At 43.4% G+C, this 14,787-nt stretch overlaps 1 protein-coding gene across 21 annotated transcripts in view; it reads left to right on the top strand.

Annotated features, from left to right (window-relative positions):
* LOC125943740 (F-box/LRR-repeat protein 12-like) overlaps positions 1–14,787 on the top strand; it is a 61,846-nt gene that overhangs the window by 13,788 nt on the left and 33,271 nt on the right. For all 21 annotated transcript variants that reach the window (XM_049663229.1, XM_049663241.1, XM_049663231.1 and 18 more), the window contains one exon: positions 6,359–6,599. In XM_049663229.1, the coding sequence (XP_049519186.1) occupies positions 6,359–6,599 (241 nt within the window). The remainder of the gene's footprint in view (positions 1–6,358; positions 6,600–14,787) is intronic.

Here is a 14,787-nt window from a genome sequence, read left to right as displayed (position 1 = left end):
GTGAAGCAGCAGATTACGCCGTATCAGTGGAGGATGGTATATCGGGCCACAGAATGGTTGTGGTTGACGTATTGTGTGACACCACCGTTCGAGCAAAGCCTCATATATATGCACATGGTAAAGACTGCGGTCGTGCTGATGATACGACTAACGTTGACTTTTTAGAAACGTCGCTTGGCAAATTTCAGATTATATGAAGGCTTAAGTCGGTTTAACAGCTTTGGAAACGTTTTAAAAAATTGTGCAGTACTGTTTCAATAACTAGTACCTACTCGCACAAATAAAAAAGAAACCCATGGATAAGCAGAAAAATTATTCAGATGAAGCGCAGAATAAAAAGATTGCACAAAATTAAAGAGGTCCCGATGGAAATATCTCGTGCAAAAGAAAACCTGAAGGCAGAGATTGCGCAGTCTAAAAAACAATTTTTGATAACACCCTCACTAACTTTCTGAAGAGCTCACCACGAAAGTTCTGGCTGTTTTTTAAGGAAACTAATGAAGGAATTGAACAGATTGTAGATGGAACAGAAATAATTATGGAAAGGTCTGATATCGCTGACAGATTCAATCGATATTTCCAGTCAGTGTTCAGTATGGACCAGGATGACAACAAAGAGTATGAATCGGCTCCTATATTGCCACTTCAGGCAGATAATATTAATATTAACTGAGAAGGCATATTCGATCAGCTGCTCCTCTTGGACACGAAAAAGTCATGTGGGCCTGACGGTATAACAAATGAATTTCTGCGACGATTCACGGAGTGGTTGTCGTATTACCTAGTAATTATATTTCAGAAGTCTTTAAAATGCCACTCGCTACCTCAAAATTGGCGTAGAGCAATTGTCCCAATTTTTAAAGGCGGCACTAGAACAATGTTAAGCAATTCTAGGCCTGTGTCTCTCATGTCGGTGTGTTGTAAAATATTTGAGGATATAGTGGCAAAAAACACTGGACAATTTTTGGAAAAAAATGACTTATTATGGCCCTTTCAGCATGGATTCCGCAGTGGCCTTTCAACTGAAACGCAGTTGATTGAAACCATTCATGATTTCTGTATTACTATAGATAGATGCCTGTGTGCAAGTCGATGTTATATGCATAGATTTTGCGAAGGCTTTTGACAAAGTTTCACACCGTAAACTCATTTTCAAGCTTCGCAATGTCGGTCTTAGTGCGGATGTTCGCGATTGGATAGAATAAACTTTATAGGAGCGTATTTAAATGATAGTCAACAAGCAATCAGAGTGGCAGATACTGTGTCGGGAAATCGTGAGGTGTATTCGGGTGTGCCGCAGGCTTCCGTACTAGGGCCATTACTTTTCTTGCTATACATTGATGATATCTCAGCGGTTGTCCAATCACCTGTAAAAATTAAGCTTTTCGCAGATGACTGCCTAATTTATTGTCTGGTAACATGCAGGGAAGATCAATTTAAAATCAACCATTGCCTTCAAAACTTAAGCTCATGGTGTCAAAAAGGGGGTATGGAAATTAATTACAAAAGAACCACTTGCACACACATTACAAAAAGAAAGGAAGTGATCTCGTTCACATATAATATTGCTGATAATGTACTGGTAAAAGTATGTAGTTTCAAATATTTGGGTATAACCATAACAGATAAATTGAACTGGCGTCCCCATGTTGAAAATATTTGTCAATCAGAAGTTGTGCTTCCTGCGAAGGAAATTGCGCTAGGCGACGAAAGAAGTCAAGTTGATTGCATACAAGACATATATCCGTCCGAGCCTAGAATACGCTGGTGCTGTGTGGAGCCCCCATCACAAGGTTTTAAAACAAACTAGAACGAATTCAGAGAATGTCAGTTAACTTTATCTGCTCCAAATATTGACGAAGTGACTCGGTAACTGAAATGTTAAATATATGTAACTTGGAACCACTGGAATCAAGAAGGCAGAAGCCAGCGATTGAAGCTGCTTTTTCAAATACAACATGCAGAGGGGAAAATGAACAAGGATAATTATCTAACGCTCTTTCACAAAAGGTCCCCACGAACAGCAGGCAGTACATTCGTGCAACCAATAATAGCTCAAACAGACTTATTCCGCTTTTCTTTCTTTCCTGACGCTATTAAACTGTGGAATGAATTACCGAATGATGTGGTACCAAAATATACTGTGAGTGATTCTGAGGTTGGTCTTGATAAGTATTTCGCTCAAACTGTATTGCTTATTATTTATTCCTTGCATGTAACTGTGTTTTTTCTACAAATGCTCTATGTGTTACAAATGTTCTCCTACAAATGATCTTTAATGTATGTTCTATGTGCAATTCAATTACTGACCTTTTCTTTAAGAACCATCAAGTGAGGGTTAACAGTATGCCTAAATAAAAAAAAATATCAGGAATATGGGAACACGGAATATCTTGCGGAATGGCCAACATAACGCCGCCTCCTACACATGATTCACGGTTACAGCGATAAATGGTGAAACTGGGCGCGTCATGAAATATTTCGTTGTCAGTAATGTTTGGGTGAAGCCAGGTTTCAGTGAGCGCAATGATAGCTGAATTGCACGTGTCAACAATTGATTCAAGTGACTCTCGCTTATTAAGTACACATTTGCCAAAAGTACAGACACACTGGGTGCCGGCAACAAACCACCAGTTCCCCTCGCACTCACCTATGGTGGTGTTTCACCACTCAAGTTTGCCTCTGCGATACACTGCTAGATGATTCACCTTTCAGTTCTTTCGACTGTTTCATCACCTGAGCTCAATTGGAACTTGTCTCAACAGATCTCAAACTTCAAAAAATTGACAGTCACTTTAGCATTTAACAATGCATTCTCATTCGAATGCGTTGCTACTTCTTATTGTTTTCTCCCACCAAAGGTCATGTGCCTTAATTAACGCTATATTGATTAGCTGTGCCTTAACACCAGAGGTCGTGGGTTCTACCCCCACCGGGTTGGACTCCCACCGAAAGTCTTGAATTCGAGTGCCTAATTAACTTTGCCTTCTTTTTGGAATGGTGAGCGGCATCGGAGCCAGCTATGGAAGAAGGCGAGGGCAAAGGCGCGAGCAGTGGCACGAGTGCGTCTCTGCACGAGGCGAGCTCGCATGACTTTAACCAGCAACCTATCACGGTATCAACACATAACCTACATTTTCAACAATGCTAATTTACACTGAGATACCTTCGTAGAAACCAACCCCTGTACATCCTAAACTATTTCTATAGTACCAAACATCAGTTTGCCCAATGTTTAAATATGCTGCAGTAATATGGGATCCTCTACTAAACATGTTAATTGATGTTTTAGAGCCCATGCACAACTGATTGGCTCAATTTATTCTCATGGATTACAATCAAACTTTGAGTATGACTTTACGAAATCTTCCCTTTACCTTCCAGACGTGGTAACATGAAGAAAAATTTCTCGCCTTTCTGTCTTTCTGTTTTTCAATTTTACTACTAAACCCTTCGAGTGAATTCATTTCAGAATTGCCTTAGGTATCCCAACAAAGTGGCCAGAAGGACCATCCCAACAAAGTGGCCCTTCTGCTTTGTCGCAATAATCTTTTCTTATATTCCTGCCTAAGACCATCAAAGATTGGAATCACCTTCCCCCTTCCGTTGCTGCCACAGCAGATATCAAGTCATGTCATTCAAGATTGCCATCGCGAATCTCTTTTCTAATTTAGATGCACTTGACTTTTTGTTTTGTGCTATTATAATGAATATGCAACCCCCACCCCCTTTGTACCACTTTCTGGGCCCTGAGGCTATTTATTTAAGCCATTTGTGTCTGTATATATTGATTTAGAGTAAGTGGAAGGTTAGACAAGATTGGTGCCTGTAAATTCCGCAAAGGTATGGTATCGTCCAAGTGTCCGAATTTCATGTGTTTACAAGAATTTGACGACATTCTAAAGATGCCAGATTTGTGAAAAAGGTTTTCAGAGTTGATGAAAACTGCACAACCTTTAATTAGGTTTTGTACGCCTCCTTGAAATCCTTAAAGACCTCTGAACTCAAAAAAAGATATTTGAAGGCGCATAAAAATCCTTGAAAAAAAGATGTGCTCCTTGAATTCCTTGTAAACAGGTGTTAGGGGCAACTTTTGAACCTTCAGAGTAACAAACTTTGCATAGTGACCTTGCCATGGTTTCCATCCGGAAAATATCTTGGATATGCTTGTTTGAGTCACTAAATAATTGCAGTGCGGCATTTTCGCAGCAACCAATGACAGACTTGCTTAAATCACCAGTGCCATCGTGGACTAAGCGCCAGACCAAGTAACTAAGCCGTACTGTTGTTGGTTCAAGCCATGGCTCCATTTTCAACCCCTGGGCTCTCGAAGTACCTGCCGGAAAGTAACTTCCAGCCATGGTGGCTTTTACACGATGGGTATCTTTCGCTCAAGTCATGCCAGAAGGGGAGAGAGAGAAACAACTTTATTTAAATTAGGATCGTGCTTGGTCACTGTGGGTCATACCAGAAGGGGACTGACATCATTACAGTGGGAAAATCAACTTTGAAAAGCGACCTGAAGAGCTTGAAGCATGTGTCTAACTCAGCAGCTTCTTAGCTGAAATTTCTTGCAGCTAAGAAGGAGATTTCACTATTTGTTAATGTATGTGTACAAATAAGGTTTATTTTCCCCTCCTTCAATTTTGGCCTGTGGCATCTTTGAAATCCTTGAATTGTCCTTGAATTTCGAGTAAAATGTTCTGTACGAAGCCAACCTGTAATAAATGGGAAGTGCAAACATGTTCAATACGAGTAATATTGAATTCTGGGAAAACATACCTTGTTGTTGATAGTGAATCCATATTTCCAATGAGCAAAGATTTCTTTCTGCAAAACAAAAAGCTTATTTGTTTTACCTTTAGTTGTCGTATGCCATACAAAAGCGCAATAAATTGAATGTGAATTGAAGCACAATAGATTTGAAGCATAGTTGCAACTGGGAGCACATCAATGTGATACTATCCCTATTAATAAAGATAGCTTTTAGTGATATAATTAATGTGAGTATATCAGCTTAACGTTGTGGGGATGCGCGACTCTCACGCGTCCCCTGATGTTGTTTTTCCCGCATGTCTCCTGTAGTCCGGCTTCTCTGCGTGGCTAAGCCCGGCAGTGGTTGCGGCGCGTTGCGAGAGATGGCGCTAGTGTCGCGATGCTAACGCCACCGAACGGCGAGGTCACTTGGGAGAAAAAGGTCGGAGGCGCTCTCTCTTTGGCTTGGGATCGGCGACCAACACGCACGAAAGCTTCGCGCGTGCGCCAGCCCGCTTCGCGTGACCGTCGCGCGAGGCTTAGAGCGGGACACCGGTATGGACGAACACGGATCGTTCGAGTGCGCCACCGTTCGCGTGACTGTACACGTGAACGACTAGGCGATGGTGACATAGCATGGGGCGAACGTATTCGCTCGCTATCGGGTCGCGGTGAGTCAGACTTCCTTGATTTGTCGCACGCCCGTGTGAATGTTCTATTGGTTGTAATTCGGCTAGTATGTATTAGTGTATGAAAGGTGCAATAAATGCCCTTTTGATTGTTTGCACTACTATGTGTCGTTCCTTTGTCCCAAGAGCACATGTGAGACCCCACAACGTAGACGAGAAATGAGCCCCTAAAGTTTTGTAGCTATCAACAACTTCAATTTTTTGGCCCTCATGAAATAAGCTACGTTACCGTTTTCATGAGGGCGTTTTATTCTTGGCATGAAAAATTATTACCTTGGTCTTTATTGGGTTAACTATAAGTTGATTTATCTTAGACCATGCTGATAAGTTAGCAAGAGTTTTTTTACATTCTGACACTAGGTCATCTACAGTGTTAACAGACATTAACACAGTGCTGTCATCGGCATGTATTATAAGTTGTTCCTAGGGGTTTTTATATCTACAGTCTCACATCATATTGTCATATTAGTATATTAAGATTCTGCAGCACAAGTGGGAAAACAAAAATACACAAGAAAGCTTGAAACACAAAAAGCAATGTAAAACATTAAGGTACGAGACATATACATGAAAGCAAGCTAGGGAAGCATTCAGTGGTCAAGAATTCCTTCAGAAGCAAACATCGGCCATGTGCTAGGGGAAAATTGTATTTAGGTGTGTTAATGTGAGCCTGAAAGACAGATGTGGGTGTAAAAACATAACAAAAGTTATCTTTTTGTTCACCTTTTATGCCTACACTTCAGTTGAGCAATGCTTTGCTTTTCCTCCCTTCATTGTTGGTTGTTGTGGCTAACAAAAGACCGGGCCTCTCGGATCCCCTCCTCCTCTCTCTCACTAGTGACGGCTGCAGATTTTATAGCTGTGGTGTCACAAGTGCGCATCTCTGAGCGTTTTCTTTTTTGCTATGTTTCCAGTGTTTGTCGACGGTGGCGACGGGTTGCACGTGACCGAGTGCTTCGAAGAATGATTGACGTGTCGGCCCATCCACTGTCAGCACTACAGGCATGGCACCTTATCCGAGCTCATGCAGATGCAAACCTCGTGGAGCTACGAATATCAGGCAGCGCTCACATGTTCTTCTCCAACCGTAGGGCACAGCACACATTCACACCAAAGTTTTTCAAGCACCTGGCACAGCGTTGCCCATCACTGAAGGTAAGTGGTTAATGCTTCTCTCATTTCTGAGCTTTTACTGTAAACCTTTTATTGTAAACCGTTTCTCAGCATCTAAAGCCGAAATGCAGTATTTCAGCTATCCTTATCAATACTGAAACCTAGCACGTGTAAGTGTGAGCGGTTATTGTTTTGTTATGTTACGTTGTAATGTCGTTATTTAATGCCCCTGCCACATGAGCATTACAACCATACACCGTTGAAATCCACAAGCCTTACAAGCTTCCTTGTGGGAACTTGCAGGATGGAGCTAATATGGCTAGCGGAGTTCAGTAGTGATTGCAAGTGGTCATATCACAGCAGTATGGGCAGTCAGTGTTATTATGTTGATTTGAATTGAATTGGATTCAAGTGTACAGATTTACACACAAGAATGGGAGGACAACGCCTTCCCACCTGGGACGACACAAGCTGTGGCTGCAAAACAGAAATTATAATCTACTACAGTTGAATGAAACATGTAGAAATACACAAGGCAAACAGATAAAACTGCAAGCATGTGTACAAATGTGAAAATGTATCCACAAATGAACAGAAAAAACAACCACTGTAGACCCTTTTCACAGCGATTCCGTGGGTGATCACGTGGTGACGCATCTATTTCTTGCCTCAGCTGCCTCTGTGTGCAATGAATATGAATGACACCGGTGCGGTTAGGAAAAGCTCTGTTTCGGCAGATATCGTAGATGGTGACTGGGTGGACAAAATGGAGCTTTGGCCACTGCTTCAGAAGACATGTAAGCACTTTCGGAGCTCATTACGCCTTGTCCAAACAGTGTGAGCCGTGTGTACGGTGCTTGCACTAAAAGCAGAGCTAGAAATTTCCACAAGCTTTCGAAACTTCCCACTTATGAATTAAATCAGGATCAGCACGTTTTGCTATTGATTCTTGATTTGGCAAAGACTTTGAACCAGCGGCTTGTCATGTTTCTGACTCAGTAACGTTCCTCGGCAGGGTCACTATCGGATTGTTTATTTTCTGCCTAATCGCTCGCGGGTGGGCTCAGTTGCGATCAATTTGTTCTTGCAAGGTTTGGAACTTTGGTGTTCTGTACTTTTTAATTGCTTGTGGCAAAGTCGTATTATCGCTGATCGCACTCGCTTACTCAGTGGATCGTCAGGAAAAGTTGAGGTTTGAACATTTATGTGCTGTAGCTGCCGTCACCCATGCTTCGCTTCATTGATTCAAGTGTGCACAGCCCATTCGCTTATTCCTGATACGTTGGCGATTGAGTGGGCATAAATTTGCGTGTGAGTTGGGGTAGATGAGGTGTAGATGAGTGGTGCTGCTCCATTTGTCACTGTGTAAGGAGCAGTTCTTAGTTGAAGTCCTGTCTTCGGAGGTTAGCGATACAATGCTGATGGATCAGTCATTTTTTTTTATTCTCCAAGAAAGTTGTGCATTGCGAAGCTCTGGCAACATAAGCAATCATTATGTAGCAGCGGTCTGTGAAGTTGGCCCCACAGATTCATTCCATTCTTTACTATGCCAGTCACTGTTCTTGCAGCCACCTACTGTACACATCTTCCCTCTACCGCGCTCCACATCTTGCAGCATGAATGGAACACAGTGCATGAGCGAACACCCAGTTGCATTTCGGACAGCTAATCACACAATTGCAGGGCAGAAGCAGTAGTGGTTTCAAATTTCTTGGGCTTTCACTGAGGCAATGTATGACGCGCCACTGAAAGTGCCATCTCGTTTCTCTAGAGCAAACTGGGTCCATACATATGCATCATTGCCTAGAAGAAAACACAAGTTTACTCAATAATGGTGGTTTTCCAGAAAATTTATGAGAGAAATTACATGAGAAGTAATGGACTTATTTCCCCCCTTAATTATTTTTTCAGATTTATGGTTTCCAATTATTTCTTTCATAGTTTTATTGTTCTTTAAAAATCTTGTGATCTGGTAACGCAAGGTTTGTGAGCCTTAGTTTGGCTTGGCCTTGTTACTCCTGTAAATAAAATGTCCAAGTATGTACAGTGGTAATTACTGAAGGTTTTGTGATGTGAGTACAAAGGCAGGGTGATTATTAAGTAAATGATGTGCCTCGACAGGCAAATCACCTTAGAACCTTACGATCTTAGGAACAACAAAAAATGAAACTTTAACAAAGTATTTTAGATGGCATTTGTGATGTCGATGTTAGTACCGTATTTATTCGAATCTAGGCCGATAGTTTTTTTCAAATAATCACATACGAAACTCTAGAGTCGGCTTAGATTCGAGGATTTTAAAAAACGCGCCAGTTTTTAACTGAAACTGATAAATATGGTGCATAGTTAGCGCCATCTAGAAAAGTCAGTATCGCAGCTGCTACTAGCCGCGCCAGTAGCCAGCTGAAGTACACGAGCGACGTCGTCATTTTGACCTGCGTCGTATCGGTAGTATCGGTATGGTGCAGCATCGGCGCAAGGTGTGGCGTTATCGTAATGGCACCAAATGGGCGATGCCACTATAGTGCCGCTTTCTAAACGAATACTGTATTTACTCGAATCTAACGCGCACTTTCAACACGACCCTAAATCTGCGTCGACATTTCAAAATGGCCGCCTCGCACGCGCGTCATGCCTAGCTACCGTAGCATGCGGAAGCTTCCTCCGTGTGCTGCAGTACACGTGCTTAGGCAATAGTCTACCGTCTGTCTTCACGTTCTCAGCGTCTGCTCTATCTATCAGCATGAAGTACCGAGTTCATCATGATGCCGCATTTAAAAGGAAAGTGATCATCTGTGCGGAGACGGACGGAAATCGGGCCGCATCACGGGCGTTCGGAGAATCCGAAACTTGCGAGTAGGGTTGCCAGATGGCCCCAACAAAAAATAGCCAAATGATGTGAAAATGTAGCCCAAAGATAGCCAGACTCAAATTTTTTGTGACCCAAAAGTAGCCAAAAACATAGCCAAAAGTTTGATGATGTTCTGCAGGTGTCTTATAGATGGTGCAGATGGTTAACCACGTATTTCCGGCTCCAAAATTACTTCCGCCGCATGCAACCAGCACAGCAGTTACCTCAAGATCTGCCTAAATAATTCTAGTGAGAGCTGCCACACAGACATGGATTTGGACACCACTTATTGTTACAACGAGCTGAAGGATTTCTTTTCTGATTGATCATGACGCTATCAGTATTTATTGAGCCACGTTGTGAGCTAACTTTAGTTGACGCCTCGCTTTACTCGGGGCATTTTTCTATAAGTGTCGGGCAAAATACTGCCAGCTCCAGCCTCTAAGATCAGCTTTGACTGGTCACGATCGAGTGCCCAAGAGGTGGCCCGAGTTCAATGCATTTTAGAATAGTGTTGCCTTTCCTAAGCTTGATTCATAAAATTAGCATGTTATTTCTATCGCACGCTCTCTCTTTCTCAATCTTGTAGTTTTTTACTCGAAAGCAGCTTGACTGCTGAGTTATCAAATGCTGCCGCTTAGAGACACACTAGACTCTGGAGAAAACTTTAAACCTTCTTGCATTTTCCTCGTGCGAAGAAGGGACAGTTGTGACTGCAATAGTGCAAAAACGGAACGACCTGCTGGCTCGTCGCAGAAGAGGTGCATTAAGTTTACAATTTGAATTTCCACCTGGATCACGGCGCTGGCAATAACCCATGTGCTATTAGTATCGAAGCGTTGAACTGTGCAATTTTTAAACAGAGATTGCCTGGCAAGTTTCGTGCAATCTGAAAACGTGTGCGTAAGTTTCTGTGAATGCAGGCACGAATGCGTGTGTTGCCAAATTTCCGAGAGGGGCTGTGTACCTTACCTTCATTGGGACTTGAAAAAAAAATAAAGAAATGTAATTCCACTAGGGAACACGTACGCGCGCAGCGACGATGTTACCGTGTTTGAACTTTAGACGCAACCTCACAGAGACGACCACGACCACGGTAGAAATGCGCTTGGAGTGCCCATATAATTGCTATCGCAATAAAAGGAAATACCTCTTGCTCATTTACCTGTTCTTTTATCATAGACAACCACTATTGTTAAACCTAGTGAAAACATTCTCACGCTCCAAAAGTACTCATTTTACGGGTGGTCAGCCCGTCGGCGCAGACAACAGTAAAGGAAACGAGCCCGCGCACACTGATAACTCGTTCATCGCGAACTCACTCGGCTCGACCAGGCTGGCGCACCCTCCGTTACCGTCACTACGTCACACTAAGTGACAATGGCGCACGTGCGTTCTTGCTTCTGCAAAAAGGAAACGCAATAAATATCCTATAGCGCATTCGATTATGCTTTCTTTAATAAAGTCGGTGGGCCGGCAATATCTGTGTGTTTCCAAAGACTAGAAAGGCAAGAGGGGGCGGAACGGCAGCGGTCCTCCACGCGCACCGTGGCGTGGCTTCCGATCTTGAAATAGTGGCAGACGACGAGCGAGTACAAAGTGCGTCCACCGCAAGTACGAAGTGCGCTCGTGCCTGTGCCGAAGTCTGTGATCATGTGGGAGCCTCACGCAAGACCTTGACCCTACCTTAACACATCCTCATTCTCAACTGCAATATTTAAAATTTTGAATGGCTTCATGCTTTGCAGATGCAAGAGTTGCCTTCTAATGCGGAATGAATTACGAACATTTTGTAATACAGTAAGAAATTTGCCGCATTTCTTACTCCATTCCGAAACAACGCACCACCAGACGCTTTTAAAACCAAATATGCGCATAAAGTAAAATTTACCTTTGAAAGAGGTGTCCTTCTTCCATTCCTTCTTATATGCACGGCTGTATTTCGCCCACTTGCCCATGCCTTAGTTTTGAGAACGGTTTTCTTACTGATCGAAACACACGTGAAGAGGCAGCAGATGGCGCCGAAACCAAAACAAAAAGAGAGCTTAGTCTGGAAAGACACGGCAGCGATAGCTTAACGCCATCCACTCAGTGCCGACATTGCCTAAAAACACAGCCTTCGAGACTGCCTACATAACTTTTTAGCAGTAATAAGCTTTGGGTTTTCATAAACCGGCGTTCCCAAATTTTGCCAGTGCTTACGTGGTCCCTGGGACCCGGAAGTTCTTAATACAAAAATAGCCCAAATATAGCCATGTAGCCAACTCGGAATTTTCGACGCCAAGCCTGCGTAAAAAGTAGCCCAATTTGGCTATTAATAGCCCAATCTGGCAACTCTACTTGCGAGCGGGACTGGCGCAAACAGAAGGAGAGGATTTTCGCCAGCAAAGCAATGCGGAACGGTTTCAGTGGACCGAAGCAGGACGTAATCTGCAACGATCCACTCCGGCGATACGATCAGGCTTGGCCCTATCTTGAAAGCAATCTGCGACTGGTAAAGTCCGCCGCGCGCCGTGTTTTCGCCGCGTTGAAGCGAGAGGCATGCTAGCACGAAGGCGCGCTTCGTCTCCAGCGTTTTGACAGTTCGTTTCCGCGGTCAACGAGCGAGGTGTGTTCATGTTTGCTTGAGCGCGTGTGACACCATGCTTGTTAATAGCGGTCTACTAATTTGCTACCGCATTCGATGCATCGCCTTTCGGGCGAAACTGCGACTTTTTTTATTCATCGCAACATCAGTGCATCGGGAGGAAATCTATTTTTCCAAATTGTTCCTCACGGAAAACGGGTGCGCGTTACAATCGAGGAAGCGTGAGAATCGAGTAAATGTGGTAGTTGTGCTAGCCGTAGAGGCATCGTCAAACGTTCAAACCGGGCGGAACTTCGGCATCGGTCTGTCGTTGGAGGGGGCCACGGGAGATGGTTTTTGCGTGCGCCGCAACGTGCGCTCCTTCCAAAAATGCAGCATCTCTAATGCGCTGGGTGGTACTGAATATAGCGCACTGTTTGAAGATGTCAGCAGTAAGCAAGATAGCGACGAGGCTAGCAGCGATGGTGACATAGAATGAGCTCGGCATGTTCAAATTTAATAAATGCTGTTTCATTTTGCGAATGCTGTCCTCGCTTTTTCGTTCGGCCTACATTCGAGGTAAGTTTTTTTTTTTTCGGACTTCGAACTTTTGGGGGGTCGGCTTAGAATCGGAGTCGGCCTAGATTCGAGTAAATACGGTAATAGCAGCAACGGAGGTGGGGAGGTAGTCCATTCAGTCTTGGTTTTGGGGATGGAATAGTGATTACACAGGTTCTTTCGACAAGATAGGGCACCAAGCCTAAATTTGTGATCCCTATGCAGTGAAATGTACAACATTTAAAAAGAAAATAGCTTTTTGATGCTTCATTTTGATTGTAAATTTTGTGACAGAGGCAAAAGAAAGCATTACGACATAAAGATAGATCGAGTAGATTTAGCGTATTTTTAATTAAGGAGTTGCTGCAGCAGTGGCGACAAAAAATTTCTGGATGTAAGGGACCATTTAAAACAAGACAAAATATGTCTAGGAATAATTTCATAGTGTAAACCAGGTAGCTCAATTCTGAACAGATTTGAGGGCAGTGATGAGTGTAGATTGACTAGGGTCCCAGATGGTGGGTGCATATTTGAGTTTAGGACAGACTAGAGCTTTGTACAAGGTAATTTTAACCTCTGAAATGTTTTGAATGAGCTCAGCTCGACAACACGATCCAAGGTAATCTTGCTTTGGATGAGCTCGACTTGTCAATAATCATGTTTTACAAGCGATTTGGATGAAATCAGCATGTCCACTTGGTTTTTGTTCAACTACATTGACTGCTGCAGTGCCAGTGTTTAAAATCCATTGTTATTTTGCTCTTTTTTGTTTTACTACATAGACGTCAGCACTTTTCCAGCACCTTGAAGGCCGTGTTGATTCAGATACAACACAGATGGCAGCCATTTCGTCAGTGCTGGAGGGGTGTGTTTATTGTGGGCTGTGTTTTCTACTGCATGAGTAGCAGCATTTTGTCAGCGAGGGACGTTTCTGCAATCGCACACTTGTTGCGCCTTTTGGCAGATTTCGAACAATCTGGCGCGAGCCCTGTGGCAAAGCTCTCCGCGTCGTTCCGTGCTTCATACAGTTGCACACAATTCGTGACCTGCCTTAGAAGTGCAAGAATGAATGAAAACCTTTCTTCGGTGAAGAACTTTGCTTTGCAGAATAGTTATTTTCAAACAGGTTGAAGGAAAGCTGTTTAAGCCAGCCGTAATTTGTGGTGTATATCAAGAAACTACCAAGATTTAAATAGAAAAACTACCTTGCCAAGGCGGGATTTGAACCCGCGTACCCCTGGTCCCAAAGCAAGCGTCATAACCACTAGGCTATACAGCCATGCTTGCAGAACATGCATTTATGCGAACCATATGATTGCGTTCGAGCATCGTCGTCTTCGTCCACAACTGACGCATTCGTACGCTCGTGCTCTGCGAGGTGAAGAGATTTTGCACGCTGCGAGAGAGAGAGACGCATTCACGGAACGGGTCTCCTGGAACGCAGTGTCAGCATTGGAACGCGATGTCGGTGTTGCAAGCTGCGCTATGCAACGCGCAGTGATGGCTGTTAGTTAGAGACGCACAAAAAGAAATTATCATCATCATGAGTAATAAGATGAAAAGTTCGCACGCACTTCCGGAAAATGCTGGGCTACGATCGCTCAGCTTCACTGTTTCAAGCGTTGCGCGGCCGAGTGCAAGGTTAAGCGTTTTTTGAGTATTTTATTTATTTTCGACTGGCGGCATTGTTTTAAAAATGTGGGACAAAGGTCGCCGTACGAAATGTTTGATCGTGAACATGACTGATGTTCGCGAGCCCCTTTCTCCAGTGCTGACGGCTACTGAGAAAGCCAGTCTTTTACATATGTCGCTGATGAGAGGAGACTCAGACTGAAGTAAATGCTGGTTGGTTTATTCACGACATGCACCCGGCAGATCTCCCTGGAGAAAGCATACGAAAATTGACGTTGTATGAAAAGGCACAGCAGAAGTACATGTTTTTCACACCCGAACATCTTAGTTTTGTGCTATGGAATTTTTACGTTTGGCGCTTTGTTTACTATGCATGCAGTATGTTTAACCATGCCTGACGGAACTAGATGTGTGGATACTCGTGCTTGAAAAGGAGGAACAGAACAGCAATTGAGGAAGTGTTCTGTGCCTCACTCTAAATCCGGGTATGGCAAAGGACGGTAGGATTTTCTCTATTCACAGCACCATCTGATCCACACTTGCTGCAGCAGTGGTGACAAAAAATTGCTGGATGTAAGGGACCATTTAAAACAAAAGACAAAATATGTACGCGACATTTCAAG

Source organism: Dermacentor silvarum, chromosome 3, assembly GCF_013339745.2.
Source record: "Dermacentor silvarum isolate Dsil-2018 chromosome 3, BIME_Dsil_1.4, whole genome shotgun sequence".
Taxonomy (NCBI): Eukaryota; Metazoa; Arthropoda; class Arachnida; order Ixodida; family Ixodidae; genus Dermacentor; species Dermacentor silvarum.
This window is presented reverse-complemented; position numbering and strand designations above follow the sequence as displayed.